General features: G+C 52.6%; 1 protein-coding gene across 1 annotated transcript in view; it reads left to right on the top strand.

Annotated features, from left to right (window-relative positions):
* The window catches only part of LOC132660583 (guanylate cyclase D-like), a 47869-nt gene that overhangs the window by 6681 nt on the left and 17836 nt on the right, over positions 1–23352 (top strand). The window contains exons 3-15 of the mRNA XM_081790164.1: positions 4185–4569; positions 6568–7299; positions 10088–10383; positions 12150–12504; positions 14494–14642; positions 14913–14969; positions 15967–16151; positions 16714–16873; positions 16957–17085; positions 18403–18483; positions 19763–19939; positions 20167–20323; positions 20617–20766. Of these exons, the coding sequence (XP_081646290.1) occupies positions 4185–4569; positions 6568–7299; positions 10088–10383; positions 12150–12504; positions 14494–14642; positions 14913–14969; positions 15967–16151; positions 16714–16873; positions 16957–17085; positions 18403–18483; positions 19763–19939; positions 20167–20323; positions 20617–20766 (3013 nt within the window). The remainder of the gene's footprint in view (positions 1–4184; positions 4570–6567; positions 7300–10087; positions 10384–12149; positions 12505–14493; positions 14643–14912; positions 14970–15966; positions 16152–16713; positions 16874–16956; positions 17086–18402; positions 18484–19762; positions 19940–20166; positions 20324–20616; positions 20767–23352) is intronic.

Here is a 23352-nt window from a genome sequence, read left to right as displayed (position 1 = left end):
TGACCCAGCTTGCTGCGGAATGAACTCTCCAAGGCTGTCAGTTTCTTTCACTATTATATGCTTAAGGTATAGTTCTAAGGTAGCCTTCACAGCTCCTACCTCCCTGTATTTGTGCCCTTGTATAATGTCTCCCTGTGAATGTGACTGGACCCGTGACTTCCTTTGAACCTATAGAATATAGTAAAGAATACAGTATGGTGTTACTCTGTTGATTAGGTTGTATTAGATTATGTTATGTTTTCTAAGACTTGCTAGCAGACTTGTTACTGGCTTTGAAGCGGCAAGCTCTCATGAATCCGACAGCCAACAATCTGAATGATTTTGGAAGTAGATCCTTCCCTAGTTGAGCCTCCAGATGAGAACTCAGCCTTGACCAATGTCCTGATTGTGGCCTGTGAGACCCTAACCTGGAGTCCTGCTAAGCTGCACTCACACCTATGACCCACAGAAACTGAGATAATACACATGTGTTGTTTTAAGTCACTAAGTTTGTGGTAATTTATCATACAACACAGAAAACTAACACAATGCATGATTTTTCAAAACGCTGGTTATATTTTTAAAAATTATTATACTGAATGCTAAAAATGATTTGGTGAAAGTTGTATACCTACATTGTTAATTGGTATGAACACTATTTTCTCTTATTATGAAAGTTCTTAAACACAAGCAAAAGTAGGAAGAAAAGTTACAATGAACCCAAGTACAACCATAGCCTAGATTCAAAAATTAAGATCTTTTCATATTTCATTCATCACTCGCCTTTTGTATAATAATTTCAAAATAGATCCCAGACATCATGTCATTTCCCTCTACATAATTCAAGTATGCAGAGTTGAAAACAAATGACAAATTTCTTTACATAACCACCTTGCCATTATTTCACCTAAAAATCTTCAGAATAACCATGTATCAGCTAATGCTCAGGCAATATGCAAATGTCTCCAATTATCTAAAGAATATCTTGGCATTAATACATTACAATATGAAGCAATATGTAACGTACCTTAAAGGTTTTGTTATTCTTTGATCTAGTATGGCTATTCCTGAGAGTTTATCATAAAGAAAAAATTTAAAAGATGATAAAAGTGTGATATCTATTAAAGAATTATTCATAATGGTGGGAAATTGCAAGCAACTCAGATATATAGTATATAGATCAGGATACCCCCTGGAAAATAGAGTCCTCATCAGTACTTTCAGTAGTGGGAAGTTGGAGTGGGAGAGTGATTACAAAGGTGTTGGGATATGAAGCAGTTCAGAGATTGGCAACAGCAGGAAGTCTCTTCCACCCCTGGTCGGGGAGGGACAAAAAGAAGAAGGAGGTGGTAGTACTTAAGCCCAGACATTGGAGCCACATCAGGAGGGGTGTTTGATGAGGCTAGGACCAGAGAGGAGACACAGCTATCATTGGGACACCTTCCACATGTGGGCGGTGGGGCGGGGGGGACATGTCTCCTGGCTTCTATTTTTCTCCTTCCCTCCAGTCTCCTGTCAGGGTCTCCTATTGGCTAAATCCAGCCAGAAAACAGTGGCAAGGGATGCTGGGAATGAAGTTTTCAGGATCTGCCCTTCTTGGGACAGAGGTCCCTCCCTAGTCTCCCAATTAGGAGCCCAGTCAGGTTTGGGAAGGTCAGGAAATGGAGCTGAGAGAGCAAACAGGCATAAGTCTGGCACAAAAACAAAGGCCCTAAAATCCGTCCAGGACAAGATTAAGGCCAAAAATATCCCAAAAAAAGGGGCTCCTGGGTGGCTTAATCGGTTAAACATCTGACTTCAGCTCAGGTCATGATCTGGCAGTTCATGAGCTTGAGCCCTGCGTCAGGCTCTGTCCTGACAGCTCAGAGCCTGGAGCCTGTTTCAGATTCTGTGTCCCCCTCACTCTCTGCCCCTCCCTTGCCCATGCTCTGCCTCTCTCTCTCAAAAGTAAATAAACATAAAACAAACAAAACAAAATAAAAATATCCAAAAAAAGATAATTACTAACTTGTGACACATCCACCCGGTGTGTTCCTTGACCATTGAAATTATAAACATGAAGATTGTGCAGCAGTATAGAAAATACTTATACTGAATTATAATACATTATTACCCCCCTTTACCTTTCTTTTTTTATATCACCTATCACTTTCTAAAATAAAAAATAAACCTAATTATTATGTTTCTTTTTGGTTGAATACCCATGCTAGAAAGTTCGCTCTTGAAGGGGAAAGCAATTTTGCTTTTTTGGTTCGTTGATGTATCTTAACTGGGCAGTGCCTTTATTCATGTTAGCATGAATAAAGTGATGTGAAGAAAGCAAAATACAACACGCATTTTGCAAGGTTGTTGCAAGGGTTAAATTAGTTGAGATATATAGTTACTAGCACATAGTAAATACTTACTGTACTTAGTAACGGTTAATTTCACCCAGGTTGGAGAAAGCAGACAGAGAAGGAAGAGCTGAATATCCAGGGGACTGTGGTATCTATCTCCACAAAAGGCTTCATCCCAAAAAGGAAGATAGAAAAACCACCATTAGAATCCCAAAGAATCAATGTGGCGCGATGAGCAGAAATAGTTGGCCCTGCCACTTACTAGCTCTGTGCCCTTGGTCAGATGACCTAACCTCTCTGGGTAGTGTACTTTCCTTATCGATAAAATTGGAATAACAATAATACTGGATTTTCAGTATTGCTGGTTTCTTTAGTGTTTGCCCATCCTTCCTTCCTCCAGGGAGAACAAGCCTGGCCTGGAGCTGTCCGGAGTGCTGAAGACATCCTCCCTCCCTCAGCTCCTTTCTCCTTCCTTCTCTCCTTCCTTTCCCTGCTTGGCTCCCCAGAGCCCTACCATCTGAACAGATCGAATTTTCCAAATGAACAGATCGAATTTTCCAAGTGGCTTCTTCAAGCCCCTGTTGGGGACAGGAAGGGAATGAGCCATATATGAAGCACTCCCTGGGCAGGAGTCCCAGGAAGCTGACAGGCAGCAGGAGTGTTAACTGTAGGGGCTGTGGTGGGAATGAGGAATCTCCAGGCTAGAGTCTTCTTGGAGGGCTTGACATCTGAGGACACTGGTGCAGCAACCTTAGGACCTGCAAAGAGTCAGCCCCAATGAGACAGCATGGCAGGTGGGTCATCGGGGAGCTTGTCCTGAATGAAGGCAAGAAATTGGGTTGGGAGGTCAGCAGGATGACCTTTGGCTACAGGAGCTGAAGAGGTCCCAGCTCTAACAGAAATCCTCCACTCTCCTTCCTTGGGTTCCTATTACCGTTTTAATTTTGCTCATTTGTCTGTTAACGTAACCACAGGCATCTTCATCTTTTTGGGTCAGGATACTATGAGTTGACTAATTCCATGAGCCTGGCTCTATGAGCCAAGCACCCTGTGCCTAATCATCGGCATCCATCTCCTAGAGCCTAAAAATACAAACGGTTTCCCCCAGGATGGGGTTGAATTAACCCACAGTGCCGGCACTGTTCACACGCTCCTGGGGGAAGGGCTGGGAGAGGGGACGTGGCCAGCTTCAGAGACAAACACCACCCATTTCCTGATTTTTACTGACAGAACATCAGAGCTGACGGATCTTTGGAGACCTGCACAGCTAAACTAAGCCTTCCCTGTACAGATGGGAAAACCAGGGCAGAGAAAGGGGTGTGGACCCTGTTCCACAAGTCAGCAGGAGAGCTGGAGCTAAAAGCAGCTCTGCCGGAGTCTTCCTTAAGTCCCTGTATGCCATCAGCTGGAGGGGTCCTGGGACACTGAGTGTGGCCAGCAGGACTGCAGGGGTCGGGGACCCTGCTGCTGCTTTGTGGGACTGAAGGAAGTCCATATGCCTTTCTGTACCTCAGTTTCCCCATCTGTACACAGGGGAGTTGGTTTAGATGTTCCATCTTTAAGGATCCTTCAGCTGTGGTGGTCTAGGTGTTTGATAAAAGGGTGATTTTTGTCTTTGGCTGGGAGGTAGGAAGCCAAGCTCCAGTCCCAACTCAGCCTTAACTTTTGGTGAGAACTCAGACACGTTGCTGTTCCCCCCGGAGTCAGTGTGCTTCTCTGAAAAAGAGGGTAAAAGCTCTCTTCTTGGGACCTCTGGGAAGACAAGGCAAAGCAGTGGATCACAGGTGATTTGGAAAGCACAAATGAGGGGGAGAGGTGCACGTACGCTTATGTTTCCAACCAGAAATGATCAGCTCTCTGTGAGCCCAGAACAAGCCCAGCTGTTCAGAGGGGTTCATCCTGAGCCCTGAGGGAGCGAAGAGACCACTTGGCGCATCATGGCAGAAGCGGAGGGAGGGCACAGAGCGCTCCTCAGAGGCTGGCAGGAGAGGGCCCTCCCCGAGTCGCCGAGCCCTGAGCTGGGAGAACCGTAGCATCACAGGCCTGAAGGGCTCAGCTTGGCCCGCCCTGCAAAAACTGGCTACTGTTACAGATAGGGAGACTGAGGCCTCAAGGGCAGCGGGGGCTGAAACTCAGGCCTCCACCTCCCTGTCTAGCGCTTTCTACACCAAAGTACACCTGCCGCTCTTCCAAGATCCCAAGATGGTGATGATGGTGACTGCGATGGCGCTGGGGATGATAACTATTCCACATAGTAAGTACTGTACCTACTTACTTCCGCTTGGCCAGTACCGCTTACTGCTTCCTTACCTGCTTGCCACAGTGATATCCTCACCATAGAGACTTTATGCATTTAGCCCTTGCCACAACTCTGCCAGATAGCTGTCATCATCTCCATTTTACAGACAAGAAAACAGAGGCTCAGAGAAGTTAAACGTCTCATCCAGAGTTAGGGACAAATGAGGGATAAAATCAGGGTTTATTCTTCTGTGTAATTCCAAGGACCTTATTATTCCTCTGAACTGAACGTAATTTCTAATGTGCTTCCCTGCACAGACCACGGCTGTTGGCATTGAGAGGGCACCCCCTTACTCTCCTGACATAGACTTGCTTTTTGAAAAAAATTTGTTAAATGTTTTATTCATTTTTGAGAGAGAGATAGAGAGAGAGAGAGATAAACTGAGAGCAGGGGAGGGCAGAGAAAGAGAGACAAAGAATCCAAAAGAGGTCCCTGGCTCCAGGCTTTGAGCAGTCAGCACAGATCTGGACGTAGGGCTCGAACTCACAAATGGTGAGATCATGACCTGAGCCAAAGTCAGACACTTAACTGACTGAGCCACCCAGGCAAGAACTCTCCTGACAAGCACTTCCAAGTGTAGGCTGCTTCCAGCTTGCCTCCTCTGGGAAGCCCTCCATGAGCTCACAGTACCTCCCTATTGGTTCTGCCTACTGCCTGCACTTGTGGTCAACTCTTCTCTTGGCTGGAACCTACCTTCTTACCAGCCTGGCATTTTATTTTTTTCTTTCTTTCTTTTTTAATATTTTTTTGAGAGAGAGAGAGAGAGAGAGAGAGAGAGAGAGAGGAACAGAGGATCCAAAGTGGGCTCCACACTAACAGGGTGATAGCAGAGAGCCTGATGCCGGGCTTGAACCCACAAACCACGAGATCATAACATGAGCCTAAGTTGGATGCTCAACCGACTGAGCCACCCAGGCACCCCCCAGCCTGGCATTTTCTTAAGGGTAAGATGAGATCTTATGCCTTCCTGTGGCCCCCAGAGTGCAAGGCTGCCGGCTGCATGAAGGAGGTGGGAGGACTTGGCTGGGTGCCCCGGATGGGGAACGGACCATGTCAAGGCTGTGGGCAGAGACTGAGCCGGGGTGGCAGGACTATAGGCTGGACGTCAAAGTCCTGGGACAGAAGGGTGGAGTGGGGGGTCCTCTAGTCCAAATGTCCTGGTCAAGGAGGTCCTGTGTAGGGTAGAGGATGAGTTGGAGAGACTTGTCCTCATCCTGTCTCTCTGCCAACCCCATTCCCAGTCTCCCTTAGTTTCCTCATCTGAACAGTGGAGAGAGAACAGGCCCGAGGGGATTCGAGATGGGACTGTGCCTGTGCTCACCATACCCAGGCTTTGCTTACACCATAGGGCCCTGGAGTCCAGTGGAGTCAAGTGCCAGGGGATGGTGCTGGGCTTGAGGATAAGGGGCAGGGGAGGCTCACAGCGGCCCCGAGCACCAGTCCACCTAGGATGATGAGTGCAGGAAACAACAGTAATAGTAGGTTGAAAGAAGCAGGATTTATTGAACACCTAAGGAAGGACCAGGGACTGCGCTGAGTGCTGCACGTTATGGCACACAACCATCATGGCCACTCCATAAAGTAGGCTTTGTTTTCCGCATTCTCACAGAAGAGGGAAGTGGGGCTCAGAAACCTCAGAGACTGGGCTAGGCCCACGAGGATGGAAAGCAGCGAGCCAGGTCTCACCAGCTCTGACTCTGGAGCCCACACCGAATGACTGGGTTTCTGCCCAGGCTGTGAGTCAGTCTTGGGGAGGACGTTAGACCCCAAAGCTGGGAGTCTTCGGACATGATGGGTCCAAATCCCTCGTTTTATCAATGAGGAGGCTGAGGTTCTGGTGGAAGGTACTGTGTGCCTCAAAATCATACAGAAAGTAGTGGCAGAAAATGCTAGAAAGCAAACTTTATTTTTGTCCCCTTTTCCCAGGACTACGGGGGGGATTGTCCCCTGAAGGTTGGTATCGGATGCTGCCACACGGGAAGACGTGCCTGTCCTGCCAGGGTCCGTGGGGGTCCACTCTCAGTCATCCAAGGACAGCCTTTTTCCCACCTCTTCTGTCTGTGGTGCTTTGGGGTGCCATCCTGTGGGCTGGCTTCCTCCCCGATCCGGCCCTCGGGTCAGGGACCTTCACCTTGGGGGTGCTGGGTCCTTGGGACTGTGACCCCATCTTTGCCAGGGCCCTCCCCAGTGTAGCAGCTCAGCTGGCTGTGGACCGAGCCAACCAGGACTCCTCACTGGTGCTGGGCTCGAGGCTGGCTTCCGTGGTCCTTGCCACAGGCTGTGACACCCCTCATGCTCTGGCCACGTTCCTGGCCCACAAGAATACCGTGGCTGCCTTTGTGGGCCCTGTCAATCCCGGTTACTGTCAAGCGGCAGCCCTGCTGGCCCAAGGCTGGGGCAAGACCCTCTTCTCCTGGGCTTGCGGAGCTCCAGAAGGAGGAGGTGAGCTGGTGGCCACCTTGCCTTCGGCTGCCCATGTGCTGCTGTCTATCATGAGACACTTTGGCTGGGCTCGCGTGGCCATCGTGTCCTCCCACCAGGACATCTGGGTGGCCACAGCCCGGCAGGTGGCCGTGACTCTGAGGACGCATGGGCTGCCTGTGGGGCTGGTGACCTCTCTAGGACCTGGGGAGCAGGGGGCCACGGAGGTCCTGGAGCAGCTCTGCCGCGTGGACGGTCTGAAAAGTAAGTGTCCACGGGTGCCTTCCTCGTGTGGGCAGCATGGACTTCATATGGCTGCTGGTGGGGAGTTTCCTCAGCATCAGACAGTGGGCTGAGCTCGGGACAACGGCCCTGCATTTCATCTCACAGCAGCCCCCTGAGCTAGTCCCGTTGAGGTCTGCGCTTCACAGCTCAGTGAAGGTAGGTAACTTGCCCAAGTCACACAGCTGGCAGGCAGGGCAGTCGGGTTTTGAGCTCTGATTCAAGTGTTGGTTGTGGAGTGGGAGTCAAAGGGCTTTCTTGCCTCATGTCTGGTATATTGAAGGAAACGAGAGTGTAGGGGTACTTGAGCCCGGGAAGGTAGTTAGACTCAGAATCACTTTTTTTTCCCTGATTAATCGTTTCTTGCATTTATGGAGCCCTGCTGTGCTGAGTGCTGGGACACACAGGTGAACCGGACAGATCAGGTGGTGGGTCTCCAGGGGCTGACTAGGTAATGGAGAGACAGCTATATAAGTAATAAGAGACAGGTGGTTACGACAGAGAGCTCAAGGCCATCAGAGGGAACAGAGGCCTGAAGAATGAGAGGAAGTACAAGGCTGGGGCCCTGGGGATCAGAGGAGGCTTCTTGGAGGAGGTGACATTTGCCTGTCTTGAAGGAAGTTGTTAGCTAAGGTGAGGCATGGTGGGTAGACTGTAGAGGAGAGGTAGCACCTGGAAAACAGAAGGGATTTTTTTTTTTTTTTTTAAGAGAGCACAAGCTTGGGAGAAGAGCAGAGAGAGAGAGAGAGAGAGAGAGAGAGAGAGAGAGAGAATCTTAAGCAGGCTCCACACTCAGCACGGGCTCAATCCCACAACCCTGGGATCATGACCTGAGCTGAAATCAAGAGTTGGACACTCAACCCACGGAGCCACTCAGGCGTGCCCGGAGGGACCTTAAAGTTAATCTAGACTGGGATGATTTCAAACTATGGGTTGTGATCAACAAACCAGTTTAGTGAATCAAGACTAACATTACAAAAGAAGGAAAGAAAGAAAGAAAGAAAGAAAGAAGAAAGAAAACAGGAGAGAAAGAGAAGAATGAAACAGAATAGATAACATAGAATGGAATAAAAGTGGTGAATGCGAGAATGTATTGCAGGTAGCAGGGGAAAGTGTTCTGTGAAACTCACAACCACCATGTTTCTCATTTGAGGGAACCGGAGCCAGTGCCGCCCTGGGGGAGGGCGGGGTGGGCGGACCCCCAAGCTGATGTGGCTGCTGGTTAGTGAGTCAGCCCCAAGTAGGGAGTGAGACCCGGCCCAGGTTAGCCTGCTGCCCATTAGGACCAGTAGCCCACTTCCCTGAGCCCCAGTTCTCCAGCAGGTGAAATGGGGATAGTTGAAACCCACCTCACAGGGTCACAAGGAGCAGATATTTGTGGCTGAGTGCTTTGTAAACACTTCCTTCAGCCAAGAGTCACTGGGCACTGCTCTGTGCCTGACCCTGGCTGGGCTCTGGGGAGGGGGTGGGGAGGAAGCACCCAGGTCCCGGCAGTGAGGAGCTCCAGTCTGGTAGGAGCTGCTTTGCTTAGGGGTGGGGAGGGCTTCATGGAGGAGGTGATACCAGGGCAGGGCCTGAGCATGAGAAGTTGTTGCAGGCGGTGATGAGGAAGAAGGGGTTCCAGGCAGAGGAACCCGCTAGGGCAGAGGAATGGAGGTAACATGTTGGGATTAGAAGGATCGGCTCAGTTCTGCATGACTGGAGCATGGTGGCAGTGGGTGGGGGCACGTCATCAGACTCCTCCAACCCTTTTGCTGGATATTGAGTTCCAACCACATTGGTGGCTTTCAGGAGCCAGGGGGGCAGAGTGGTTCAGGGCATATTCTCTGGAGTCAGATTGCCAGAGTCTCACTCCTGACCCCACCTCCTGCCAGCTGTGTGCCCTCAGGCAACTCACTAAACCTCTCTGTGCTAGAGTTTCCTCATCGGTGACATGAGGCTAATGACTCCCCTCCATCACAGGGTTGTGAGGACGAGGACTACTGCAGATAAGGGGCGTAGAACAGTTCCCAGCACACAGCGAGCACGGCTTGCCATCAGTGTGGGTTTTTCCCAGTCCACGGCTTCCTCCCAGACTGTGGGGATCGGCTTTCCCTTGTGCAGGGAAAGCAGGGAAAATGCAGAATGGCACCCCCCACTTACAAAATAAATGGGTCTTTTGGTTAGCGTCCAGAATAACCCCCGGGTGGAAGAGATGGGAAAAAGGAAGCTCGGGTCCTATTTACCCCCAGTTGTAGTGAGTGAGTCTCCGAGCCGCCCCCCCCCCCCCCCCAATTATACTGGGGCAGGGAGCAGCTGGCTTGTGGCCCATGGCCCATACAGCATGGCCCTCCAGGCTCAGCAGAGATCAGGGCTCCAGGCTCTGACTTCCACATGACCGGGGTCCTCGGGCCCCAGCAAGGGGACTCTCAGCTTTCCCTGGTGGCTCTGTTTTCCCAGATTTCCTAGAGAAAGGGATTGTAGTAGGGAACCTAGACCACAGCCAGAGTAAGTGGTAGCCCTTTGTTGACTGAGGCGGTCCCCCTGGTCAGGGACCCAAGTGGAGAAGAGAGGAAGGACCCTTATCTTGAGCAAGGGCTCTCTTCTGTCCTGGGTGCCTGGGGATGGAATTGGCTGCTTATCGCCAAGGGCCTATTTCTTTCGCTAAGGCAAAGAGGAATCTATTCATGGTAGGGTCGTGGACCTGAGAGTTACGAGCAGCTCTCCAGGGCCACAGACTCTGGGCTTCAGGGGAGGCCTGCAAAGGTAAGCACGCCTCTCCTACCCCCAGTGGTGGTGCTCTGCATGCATTCGGCGCTCCTGGGGGGCCTGGAGCAGACGGCCCTGCTGAGCCGAGCGTGGGCCCAGGGCCTGGCAGATGGGAGGCTGGTCTTCCTGCCCTACGATACCCTGCTCTTTGCCTTGCCCTACCGCAACCGCTCCTACGCGGCCCTTGGCGACCGCGGGCCCCTGCAGGAGGTCTATGACGCAGTGCTCACCGTCAGCCTGGAGTCCGGCCCTGTGGACGAGGCCTTGGAAGCTGCCAGGGCCATTGGAGAGGTGGCTGCCCACCTGGAGCCAGAGCAGGTAGGTCGATGCAGGCCCGCACAGGGCCCGGAGCCCTGGGTCGTGGGCAGGTGTGCGTGCATTCTAGGCCTTCCCGGCCCGGGCCCCCTACCCACCTGGCCGACCAGTCCCGCCTCCTGGTGGGCACGTGACCTGTCCCTTATTTGACAGTGTCTCTGCCTCTCCCTCGGTACACTGTCTCCATCTCTCTCTCTCTCTCTCTCTCTCTCTCTCTCTCGTGTGTGTTACTCACTCTTGGCCTGCTTTGTCAATTCACCTTCTCCTGTGACTTTTTGCCTCCTATTTTTCTATCTCCAGCTTAGTGCCTGTGATTCTCATCTCTGGCCCAGCTCTTCTTCCTCGTGCAGACTCTCTCCCTCCCCTTCCTCTGCGTCTGTCTAACAAAGTGTGCAGATCAGTAGGAGAGATGCCGGGGCGTGGGGGAATGGGAAGGTTTTCTGGAGTCACTGCTGTGAATCTGAGGAGTGTTAGCGGTGGGGGTGTGGCTGCCAGCTCAGTTTGGGCAGAGAGGACTCGGCTGCTCGGGTCCCTGTTGGGACGTCTGTTTCTTGGTGACAAGAAGACAATAGTGTCTGCATGTGATGACAGGAATGCAGATGCGGATGAAGGGCCTTGCAACCGGTCATTTGTCTGACAAATGTGACTTGAGTCCCTCTCACGTGCCATGGGGCCAGGTGTCAGGGACACAGTGATGGGTAAGACAGACCTGGCCTTCAGGGAGCTTCCATTATGTTAGGGCAAGACAGGTAACACCCAAGCAACCATATGGCCAAATCCAAATTGTGACGATGTCGCCAAGAAAACTAAACAGGATAAAGTGACAGAGAGCAGCTGGGATAAAGTAGTGGGTGACAGGAGCTAAGATAGGCAGGGAAGCCCACTGCGGGGAGATGGCACGTGAGCTGCATCCGGAACAGAAAGGAGGCAGCCAGGTGCAGGTCTGGGTGAAGAGTGACCAGGTAGATGAAAGGTCAGGGGCAAGGAGCAAGAGGCAGAGTGAACTTCGGAGGCTAGAGGAACAGGCAGAGGGCGTGGAGAGGCTGGACTGTCATGACAGGTCGGGACAGGGGTCCAAGATAAGCGGGGGCCAGACCATGTGAGGCATTTTATGCCAGGGCAAAAGGAGTCTCAGCTCATGATCATAAGTGAAATGGGAAACTATCAGCAGGTTTTAAGTAAGAAATAATTTGATTCATGTTCTTACAAAATATCGTTTGGGCTGCCTGAAGGGTCTGAAGAGACCCAGGTGAAGCAAGGAGACCTTTAGGGGGCTCCTCTGCAGGCCAGGTAAGCAGTGAGGGGCTCAGATCCAGATGGCAGGAGTAGAGGGGTGAGGGGTCAATTGAGTTGGGAATAGGTTCTGAAATAAAACCAAAAAGATTCAACGACAAACTGGAAGAGAGAAAGAGCGGCGTCAGGAATCAAACCTAGATTCGAGAAGCCGGGCAGGTGGTAGCTCCATTTCCTAAGGTTCAGGAGGAGTGGGGTTAGCGTGGGAGAACCAGACGGAACCTTGAAGAACCAGGAGTTCTGTTTTGGACATGTCAGGCAGGTTTGACATGCCTGTGAGACGTCGGAGTTGGCGGTGGCCACGGAGACTGTGATTCCACTGAGTGGGGACTGAGGTCATGGTGGGACCAGAGAGAGGGCTGTGTTGGGGGCGGGGTGGGGGTGATAATCCATACAACCTGCTGCTGGCAGGGCTCAGAGATGTCTGGGAGCCTGTGCCACGGGGTTATGGGGTTGAGGGACCTTCTCTTCCACAGGTGTCCCCGCTCTTTGGGACCATCTATGATGCTGTTGTCCTGCTAGCCCATGCCCTGAACCGCTCTGAGAGCCATGGGGCAGGACTCTCGGGGGCCCACTTGGGAGACCATACAGGGGCTCTGAATGTGGCTGGCTTTAGCCAGAGGATCCGGACGGATGAGAAGGGCAGGAGATTGGCTCAGTACGTCATCTTGGACACAGATGGTCAGGGAAGCCAGCTGGTCCCCACCCACATTCTGGACACAGGCACGTGGCAAGTGCAGCCCCTGGACAGGGCCATACACTTTCCAGGAGGGGCCCCTCCAGCACGTGACTCCAGTTGCTGGTTTGACCCCAATATGCTATGCATGAGAGGTAATTCATCATCCCTCCATCCATTCATCTATCCATCCATCCAATCACCCAATGCGTTTTCCTCTTCCTGGAGAGCTCCCCACCTTGCCTGGTTAAATCTTACCTGTCTTACCAATCAGGGCTGCCCCTCCACCCCGGCCACCATGATCCCCACAGCCCCTGAGTGAATTGCTTCATGTTCATAAGGGTGTGTGTCCTGTGCTGGGAAGAACCAGTGCCATCTGTTCCCCAGACTAGAAGGTAGCTCATGAGAAGAAGCCTTCACCCAATTGTTTCTCTGCCCCTTTTTCCACAAAAATTTGCTGGAGGACCTCCCACGTGTCAGGCACTATGCTCAGCCCCAGGGATATAGGAGTGAATGAAATGATGTCCCTGCCCTCATTGAGCTGATGTACTCAAAGACCAACCCCAGGGCCTGCTTTCCAGGGGCTTCTGTCTGGTGACAGAGACAGGGACAGCTGAAAACAATACAAGACAGTGTGATCAGAGCCATGAAGGGGGCAGCCAGGGGCTGACGGAGCTCAGAGGAGATCCTTCTCCATCAGCCCTGGCTCACAGATTTCACCATCCAACAGGTTTTTAATTAATTCATTCAACAAATCAATCAGCAAACATTTATTGAGCATCCACTGTGTCCCATGCTCAGTGCTGAGAACTGGGGATACAATGGCAGATAAGACCCGTGGTCACTGCCGGCACGTGGGATGGAGCTCCCTGGGTAAAGGGGGACGGGGTAAGGGCAGGTGCTCTGAGAGGGGGCTCTGAGAGGGGACACTAGGGGGTTGTGGGAGCCTGAGCAGCGGCCTCAGGATGTATCTTCTCTTGGGGATCTAAAAGTGACAGTTCACACTCTGGCCTGTGTTGTCATGATTATCACCGATACAACTGATCACCACCGTGGATTGAGAGACCAGACAGCGGGGGCTTTGGGGCAAATGTACTTAGGGCTGCAGTTCAGTGCTGCCCCTGACTAGGTGTGTGACCTTGGGCAAGTTGCATACCCTCTCTGGGTCTCCATTTCTCATGTAGAAATAGGAACAAAGACCTGACACCTTCAACTGCTTGTCCTTGCGTGAGGTGGGGGTGGGGCAGACCTCAGGAGCAGGGCTTGTACTTCCAAGGAGATGGGAAGGAGCTATGCGGTCACGTGCTCTCAGTGAGAAGCACTCCTCAAGTGGCACCTAGGAGCGCTGGGACCGGCTGGACTTTTCCTGTCCAGGGCTGGCTTCTCTCCTCCCTGGGTCTCAGGGTCTTGTCAGCAAGACAATGTGCCGTGTTCTTTGTTTCCTCTGATTGTTTGTGTCTTGGAATGTTAGCCCTAGAGAGCCATTCATTCACACTCCTTTCAGCCTAAGCTTTATTCCTTGACTCCCTTTGGCAGCAAGATCCGTCGAAAGGGTGTGGGTGCTAACTGGATTAAATGTCCCTTCCCCTCTTCTCTGGAGTCCTCGTTGCTGACTCTCTCCATTACTCTCTTAACACGAGCAGTCCTATCAAGGCCCCCAGTAGCCTCCATGTGCTGAGGCCCAGAGCCAGCCGCTAGTCTTGGCTTTGCTCAGCCAAGAGAGCCGAACTCCCGTCCTCCCTGCTGCTCCATCCCTCTCCAGGGCCCCCTCACTCGTCACCTTCTCAGTCACCTTTTCTGTTCTATAGAGTTCTAACCTATTAACACCACTCCTGTGGGCTTGGTGCTTTGAGCCGTTTTCTCTCAGCACTTACTCCCACAGTGTCTTATCCATTCTCGTGGCCCCCAGATGGACATTGTTGTCTCCTAAACTCCATATCTGCCCAACCTCTTACTTGACATGTCCAATAAGATTCTACTGACACCTGGATATCTAGTCGGCATCTGAAACTTGATGTTGTCTGAAGCTCAACTCCTGATCTGTCCCCCAATCTGCCTCCCATGATGTTCTCCGTTGCAGGTCATGGAACCCCCAACCTCCCACAGGCACAGGAACGCTCTGTCTCCTCACACCCCCCATCCAGTTGGTCAGCACACCCTGGGGGCGCCATCTTTAGAATTTGCCTGGCAGCAGAGCTGTTCACCAGTCACTGCCTCCATCCTGGGCCAGGCCCTCGTCATCTCTCACTGGGTCACTGCCTTGCCTCTGCCTCGTCCTCATGCAACCTGGCAGGTTGGAGGATCCTTTGGAAACATAATCACTCCCCCACCAGGACCTGTAGAGGCTTGGCCTCACCCGGAGCCAAGCCAGAGTCCTGGCCTCTGACTTCACAGCACCCTGTCCCACTCAGCATCTTGGTCTGTCTTCCTCCTGCTCTCTTCTGTCCTTCCCTGGATCGCAGACCGCTCCTGCTTCAGAACCTTGGCACTCGCTGCCCCCTAGGCCTGGGGCACACTGTGCTTTCTGCCGCACCCTGTGCGTTTGCTCCCTTGTCTCCTCCAGATTAAGACTCAAAGCTTACCCTTTCGGAGCCTGGGCGAGAGGCAGGATGATGCGGTGGTTAGGAGCCCAGACGCCAGAGCGAAAGTGCCAGGGTTTGAACCCAGGCTCTGCCACTCACAGACAGTTACTTCTCACTGTTTCCTCCTCTACAAAATTGTGACCATGACCATACCTACTTCCAGGGGTCATTGTGCAGAATAAGGTGAATCGAAATACATAACATCGTCAGAATAGGTGCTTAATGCAATACAATGTGCAATAGTATAATAGGGATTGCAAGGTATTTGCTGCTATTATTATGATGGACTCAGACTGGAGGGCTTCAGCAGGGGGCAGACAGCAGAGCTCATCCTCCAGCGAAAGGAAGAAGGGAGAGGAGGCATGGAAGGCAGAAGGGATGACCCCATTTCTGTGGCAGCAGAGGTCAATGTCCTCTCTCCAGATTGGGGCTGGGCATTCAGCGTCCTTGCCAGCCTAAGCTGATGCTAGGGTTGCCCAAGCAAAGTAGGGGTGCCCTCCCAACCTTGCCAGTGAACTTTAATAGCGTCTTTACATCCAACTCCTGACATGAGGCCTGGAGATTTGGATTTGGTGTCAGGAAGGCTCTCTTAATGGTCAGAGTGAAGGACAATGAAACTGGCTGTCCAAACAGATAGCGAGGGGCCCATCAGAGGGGATATGCAAGAAGTAGGACAATAATCGACAGGGATACAAAATTTTTATTCAGCACCCGCCATGCCCAGGCTCTGTGTTAGGTGCCAGGGACAGTGAGATGAATAAGACACAGGCCCTGCTATCCAGCCACTCTGTCTGTTGGGAAGGGACTTGATATGCCATCAGACAAAAGACCATAGTCTGACCAGGACTGTAATGAGATCTGAGCAGGGACCATGGGGATCCGGGGACAGGGAGCCCAAGAACCCAGGCTGAAACACTGGGACTCAATACCTGCGTGTGATGACCAGTCCACAGATAGGACTTTCCTACATGAGTGTCATTCTGAGCCTCATCCCTGGGGTCGGTCTGGATTGGGGTTTGTGTTTCCATTTCCCAGAGGAAGGCCCAGGAGGAGGTACAGGAGCTGGGTGAAGGGGGCTGCCTTCCTTGTGTGGTTGTTACTGTTAGGACTCACGTCCATCCTGCTCCGCCCGCAGATGCACAGCTCCCGGGGAGCTTCCTCGCTTTTGTCCTGGCATGTGTCCTGTTGCTGGCTGGCGGGACCCTCACTTGCCTCATCAGGTGAGACTCTGTCTGCACCCGAGCCTCCTTCTGCCCCTCTGTGCCCCCCACCCACAGGGCCTCTCTTGTGTGTGCACAGTCCTGGCAATCTTCAGGAGGCTTTCCCATCCCAGGACCTCAGGACAGTCCAGCACTCCTGTCCACCTTAGAGCCTCAGTCATGGCCCTGCTGAGGCTGGGGGGCCTTGCGAAAAGGTCCACTTAAAAGTCGGGGAAGAAGCCTGGGACCTTATGTAAGACTGTCCATCCCTGAGCTTCAGGCTATGAACATGCACAATGATGGCTTGACCAGGACAACTCCCAGGGCCCTTCAGTTTTGAAAGCAATTCTTCCTGGGTCTGAAATCCTCTGTGTTCCCTGAGCCTGCCCCCGGCCCTCACCTCAGGAAGCCTCCGGGCAGTTTGGGAACTCCCAGGCTAGGGACCAGTAGGCTTATCAGGCCTGAGCCAGGCCAAGGGCCTGGGTAGGGGGCAGTGCTCAGCAGTGACCCCTCAGTGCTGGGACTGCTGGGGAGAAGGGAGAGAAACAGGTTGAGGGCTCTGGGTCAGCGCAGGCCCAATAAGCCAAATCGAGGTGGGAGTGATACGTGTGCCCTCCCTCTGCCCTGCCCTTTCTCTTGCCTCCAGATTGGGCATCCAACAGCTACAGCTGGTACGGGGCCCCCACCGGATCCTGCTGACAGCCCAGGAGCTCACCTTCATCCATCGGCCGCCAAGCAGACGGGTAGGGGGACAGGCACTGGGCTGGGTGGGCAAGCCGCTGACTGAGGCCTGGTCCAGGCTCTTGACCGCACCTGCCCCCTCCAGAGGCTGCACGTGGACAGCGTGAGTGAATCAAGAAGTGTGGCAGATGGCGGGAGCCTGAGGTCGGTGGCCCAGGGGTCAGCAAGGAGCCTGCAGGCCCCCCAGGAGCCCACCAATGTGGCCCTGTACCAGGTGAGGGCCTCTGCCACCACATGTTTGGGCCTGAGAAGCTGCAGTGAGTTTGGGAGAAGCTGAGGGAGCCCACAGCCTCTTGGGCTTCTGTATGCCCTACTCCTGTTACAGAATGGGAAACCGAGGCTTGAAGAGGGCCAGTGACTTTCCTGGGTCCCACAGCAAATCAGTGGCATAGTAGGAGTGGAGAAGGACTCTCAATTCCCAGCTCAGCATGGTTTGTGATCTGACCTTGGGACAACAAGTTGCTGGCTACTTGGGCCTGGGCTCTCCCAACGTGGGTCCACCCAGGGTTTCTCTCAGCACGGGGGCCAGTCTAGGTCACCCTCCTGCCTGTTTCGGCAAGGGACAGTGAGATCCCAGGTCCCTGAGGCCCAGAGGTGAGGGAAGCACACAGCCCCAGACCGTCAGCCGATAGGGAGGCCACAAAGTCAGAGATTAGACCGGCAGGATTCTAAAGTTGTTGAGGACACTGTGGCTTTTCAGGTGCTGTGTTCTCCAACTCGACAATTCACTGATGTTCCGATTCTCAAATTCTGTGACTCACAGCTGATGAGCCAGGCTAATTGTACAGGAAGGGACATGAGGCTTATTATCCTTCTTTTCCACTTCCTCCCCAGGGGAATCCCATCTTTTCTTCTTTTATGCTGAAAGGAGGCTTTAATGCTGTACAAAGCATGTTCTGTCTGCTTCTCTAAGTTAGCTGACAGTCTGTGGGTGAGGCTGACAAGGCAGAAATCCATCCATGACAGGGGAGAGAGGGCTAAGAGTGCAGCTAGCTCTGGGCCAGGCCGGGGCGAGGACCAAGCCCCAGCCCGAGGCTTCCTTCTCTCCCGCCGTCCCCTCTCCTACAGTCTCTGGGTCACAGAGCCCCCGTCACTTCACAGGCTTTGGGGTGTTGTGGGTGCCTGAGGTCTGCAGAGTAAAGTTGACCTTGACACTGGGAGCATGTTGACATGCTTTATATGCAACAAGTGTTAGCTCTTGCAGGGCGAGGGGGGTATCATCTTCATTTTACAGAACTGGAACAAGAGGCTGAGAGAACCAAAGTCACTTGTTCAAGCTCACAGATGGAGCTAGACAGTGGCGGGGTTAGGACTGAACTCGGGTCTGTCAGCCAAAGCCCCTGGCTTTGCCCCACCAAAGTGAAAGTCTAACTTCGGTTTCTGCCGGCCAGGCCCTGCCTGGCTTGCAGCACACAGAAAAGATACATTTATGGGGATGGAACTGGGGCTGAGAGGCACAGAGGGATTAACCCAAGGTCGCACAGCGGGAGACCAGCAGCAGTGAACGAACTTTCTGAACTTCCTCCAACAGGGGGAGTGGGTGTGGCTGAAGAGGTTTGAAGCAGGCACAGCCCCTGAGCTTCGGCCCAGCTGTCTCAGCCTCCTGAGAAAGGTAGGGCCAAGGAGGGGAGGGGACGCTGGCAGGGGACCCCTACTGGTATGGAGTGGTCCCCGCTCAACGTGGAAGCTTCTAGCCTCAGAAAGGAGTCCTTTCTATCATCACAATTGCTGCCCCATGGCCGACACCTCAACCACAGTTACACACTCATCTTCACTCACGAGCATTCCTCAAGTCACGTCACCACCTCAACGTGACCATCACCACGACCCCCAGGGGCACAGTCCCTTCCATCAGTCTCAGAAACACCCTCGAAGGACCTGATCCTGTACCCGCCATCCCTCCACCCATCCACCCATTTAGTCACTGTGTTTTGAGCATCACCTATGAGCCAGGCCATGTTCTGGGTTTGGGGGTACAGCTGTGGAGAAGAGGGACAGGGTTCCTTCCCTCAAGGAGCTTCCGGTCACTTATCATCACTAACCACATAAGCCCCTTCACCCCCGAGGTTGTCAGTATCCTGAGAAGTACTGTGGCTGGAGCACAGAGCACAGGATTGGAATCAGGAAGGTCCCAGGTAGAATTCTGCCTCCATGAAACGCTTAGCTTTCCTGTAAAATGGAGCTAATGAAATCTACCCTCTGGGGAATTAGGAAGATTGGAGAGAACATATGAAATAACCTAGAATTGTCTCTGGGCAGAAGTGAGCCTTTGATAAATGCTAGCATCACTGCTTGGGTTCAAGCTCTCTGACCTGCTGGGCAGCCATGACAGAGGCTATTTTCTGGTTGAGCCTGGTCCCTTCTGCTCTTCTTCCTCTCCTTATCAGTCTCTAAGTCTTAGGGGAGAAACTTTACAGTTTTCAGGTCCATGGTTCCACTTAGGTTGGGAAACAGGCCTAGATCCCTACACTGTGGAGTTCGCTACAGCTTATTCATTTATTCTCCCATGACACTTCCATTCACTTGTTCACCCACTCATCCATCCATTCATCCATCCATCATCCATCCATCCACCCATCCATCCACATATCCATCTATCCATTCATCATCCATCCATCTATCCAGGCATCCATTCATCATCCATCATCCATTCATCCATCTATCCATCCATCCATCCATTCACCCAACCATCCATCATCCATCTACCCATCCATCCACATATCCATCCATCTCCATCCATCCATCATCCATCCATCCACCCAACATTTCTGGTGCCTCTCTGTGCTCTTCCCTGTACTGGGTGCTAAATACTGGAGACCAGATGTGGATTGTACCTGGTTCAGCCTTCACTGTGCCCCTGGGGGATGCTAAGATGCCTACTGCCCCAACAGATGCGGGAGATGCGGCATGAGAATGTTGCTGCCTGCCTGGGCTTCTTTGTGGCCCCTGGGGTCAGTGCTCTAGTGCTGGAGCACTGTTCCCGGGGCAGCCTGGAGGACCTGCTGCGGAATGAAGCTCTGAGGCTGGACTGGACTTTCAAGGCCTCTCTGCTGCTGGATTTGATCCGTGTGAGAACCATCCCTGGGCCTAGAGCTATGGGGGCCATGGGGAGGGCAGGGAGAAAAGAGATGCTCAGATTTCCAAGACCTGGTCTCCTACTTTGTCTAAGAAAAATCTGAACAGTATGGGAGAAGGTGAGAGGAGGCAGGAAGTGTTTCTGGGGTCTGTGAGATGCTGAGAGGACTAGGGTCCCTTTGATTCATCACATAATGGGCTACCGTTACGTCCTTTCCAGGGCATGCGGTATCTGCACCATCGACATTTCCCTCACGGACGCCTCAAGTCCCGAAACTGTGTGGTGGATGGGCGCTTTGTTCTCAAGGTCACTGACCACGGTTATGCAGCGCTCCTGGACGTTCAGCGGGCTCCCCGCCCCCGGCCAGCCCCAGAAGGTCAGCTCAGGGATGGGCGGGCGCTGCCAGTGGGTTTTGAGGCCTCTATTTAAATTGGATGCTTGTGAGGCAGGGGGACAGGGGAGATGTCCAATCTTTTAGCACTTTCTGTGGTGTGACCTTGGGCTGCCTCAGGCCCCCTACCTATGAATGGGGGAGAACAGAAGCACCTGTGTCCTCCTGGGGGCTGTAGGTAGAGGGCGATGACGCCACATATGTGAAGTGCCTGCCCATCTTGGCCCAGTTTGGTGGTCAGTGGGTGAGGACAGTGTGGCCTTGCCTTGTGACTGCAGAGCTGTTGTGGACGGCTCCAGAGCTGTTGCGGGGGCCCGGGGCGCCGGGACGGGGCACCCTCAAAGCAGACATCTTCAGCATCGGCATCATCCTGCAGGAGGTGCTGACTCGAGGCCCACCCTACTGCTCCTCAGGGCTCTCCGCAGAAGGTACAGTGCCCTTGTCCTCCTTCCTTGGCCGTTCGCTGGCTGGAGTCCCCGTGTGGTTGGGGAGCTCTGTGGCCACCAGGAAATCCTGGTGGAAATAACCTTACAGACACACTTGCCTGGTTTGACCACGAGAATTAAGTTTCTTTGGCTCAAGCCAGGCAGCCTTATCAGCTCCACCAAAATGGCAGCTGACCAGCTCCAGGTAAAGACATTGATTTCTGGGTGAAAACCTCAACCCCCTCTGCCTCTTCTAAGGTCACTGCCATGTCTGTGGATGCTCATGCCCTAACCACCCCGCCTTGATTTGCATAGACTTTGTGTCCATATAGACCCCAGTTTTCCCCAGCTGTATCACTTAACTTACTACGTGACCTTACACAGATCGCTTACCCTCTCTGAGCCTTAGTTTTCTCATCTTTAGAATGGGGATGAAATAAAAATGGGCCAGACATCTGGCCCTCGTCTGATGTGGCCAGGCTGCTCAGTATTTAGGGGCTTGCTTCTCTGCCCAGACAGGATTCCTTCAAGAACATCTCTGTCCTTATACTTTAGGTGTGCGGGATGGTCACTCACACCTTCCCCATCATCACTCAGTCTTAGATGTTTTCTTTTCTGACCCCAGTGCGGAGGACCAACTTCAGAAACCTTTCCTCCCTTTCTGTGTTTCTCATCAGGGTTTCCCAGACCCTGGGCTGTTCTTCTAGCTGTCCCCCTCCTGTCTGTGTCCAGTCCCAGGGACCTGTCCTCACAGACACCCCGGCATCTCAGCCCACAGTCCAGAGCAGTGATGGAGCTGAACCCACTACTCCGTCCCACCCCCAAAGGAAAATCATTAACTCATGGGAGGCCTGGCTTGCTTCCTTTCTCCACTAAAGCACTGCTCAGTGAGTAATGAGCATTCCAAGCTCCAAATTTATGAGGTGGAGGAGTGGGAAGGAGGGGGATCTTTGTCAGGCCATTTGTTCAACATCCTCAGTGACCCGACCCCCCACATCTACCCGCTGGGTGAGGAAAGACCAGCCAGATGGGGTCCATAAGTGTATGGCCCTCAGGCCTGGGCTCCATGAGGCTTTAGGTGCAGGGATCAGGCCTGGAACCTGATGGCCGCCATTGGATCAGGCTGTCAGTCCAGGGCCTGCTACGTCCCAGGGCATGCTGTCCCTGGTCTCGGGGAGTAAAACACTAAGAGCCCAGGTACTGGGGGACACCAACCTAAGCCCAGCTCCACGCCAATTCACTTCATAACTTTGAGTAAATCCCTTTCAGGCTCCGAGCCTCAGTTTCCTTGTCTGTAAAATGGGGACTATGTTGCCTGCCTCCTAGAGTAGTTGTGAGGAGTCAGTGAACTTCTTTAGACCAAGTGTCTGACACATGGTGGGCACTCAAGTATTTGCCTGGGCGGTTTTACGGAGGTGCTAATGGGGGATCCCACATTCTCTCCTGAATTCCCAACTTGGACGCAAACGCTCCTTGATCTTAGAAGTAACATCTTTTCAAGATCCTGTGTGTGTGTGTGTGTGTGTGTGTGTGTGTGTGTGCAGTGGGGGTGAGGGGTGGAATTGCAGCTTCCAGAGCTCTCTCTGTCATATGCTTTATTCCACTGGACAACCCTGGGAGGCTGTAGGTGCACTCGTTAGAGATAGCTGAGTGAGGCCCGGAGAGGGGAAGGGGCTTCTCGGTGGGGAAGAAATGGGTCTGGGACTTGGACAAGCTCAGTGTCCTTGCCCTAAAATCTCCTGGAGTCATCCATGGAGCATACTCCTATACAGCTGGGTGTGTGGCCTCCTCCCTCAAGCGCTGACATGGCCAGTCCGTCACCATGATGCGTTGGGTGTGGACAGCGGGCCGGGCAGGGGGAGGGAACGTGAGACCGCGGCTGGCCTGGCCTGGGACAGCTGTTTTCAGCACATTCACATACGAGGACTCCGTTTTAATGTCAAAAACGTTTGGAGCCTCACATGCTATGTGATTTTTAATATCCGCTGACTGAGACAATCCCCAAAGACAGAATCGGCTCTGAAGTCAGCAACGCTTTGAAATGGATTTGTATTTTATTCATCACAACCCCATCTGAATACTTTTGAAAAAGAGTCGTACGTGTGTGTGTGTGTGTGTGTGTGTGTGTGTGTGTGTGATGTGTTATTGATTCCATCTGCATACCCTCCTTTGTAAGCACACACAGCTTTCCAGGTCCTTTACTCAGAGGCCCTCAGGGTCTGATGCCTGCAGGCTGGAAGCCTCTGGGCAAAGAAAATCATGTAGGCCTGGAGGAGATCGGGCTCAGTTCTACAGTTTGCTTTTTACCAGCCCTGCAGCTGTGGGTGAACTCCTTCACTCCCAGGAGCCTCAGTTTCCCTATATGTAAAATTAGACAGGGACTCATGCACTACCCCCCAACAAGGGGGCCGACAAAGAATGTGGAGGGAACTGAAATCCAGAAGGAAACTTCTCCTCGGTGGCACCAAGGGCCCCCACCTCCTCGGTCAAGAGAGGAGGATCCCAGCCCTCCTGAGGGAGTAACCTGTAGCCCTAGGAGGTCTGTACTATTTATAACTGTACTTGTTATATGGGAGGAAACTGAGGCTC

The sequence above is a fragment of the Panthera onca genome, chromosome D1 (genome assembly GCF_046562875.1).
Source record: "Panthera onca isolate mPanOnc1 chromosome D1, mPanOnc1 haplotype 2, whole genome shotgun sequence".
Classification (NCBI taxonomy): domain Eukaryota; kingdom Metazoa; phylum Chordata; class Mammalia; order Carnivora; family Felidae; genus Panthera; species Panthera onca.
This window is presented reverse-complemented; position numbering and strand designations above follow the sequence as displayed.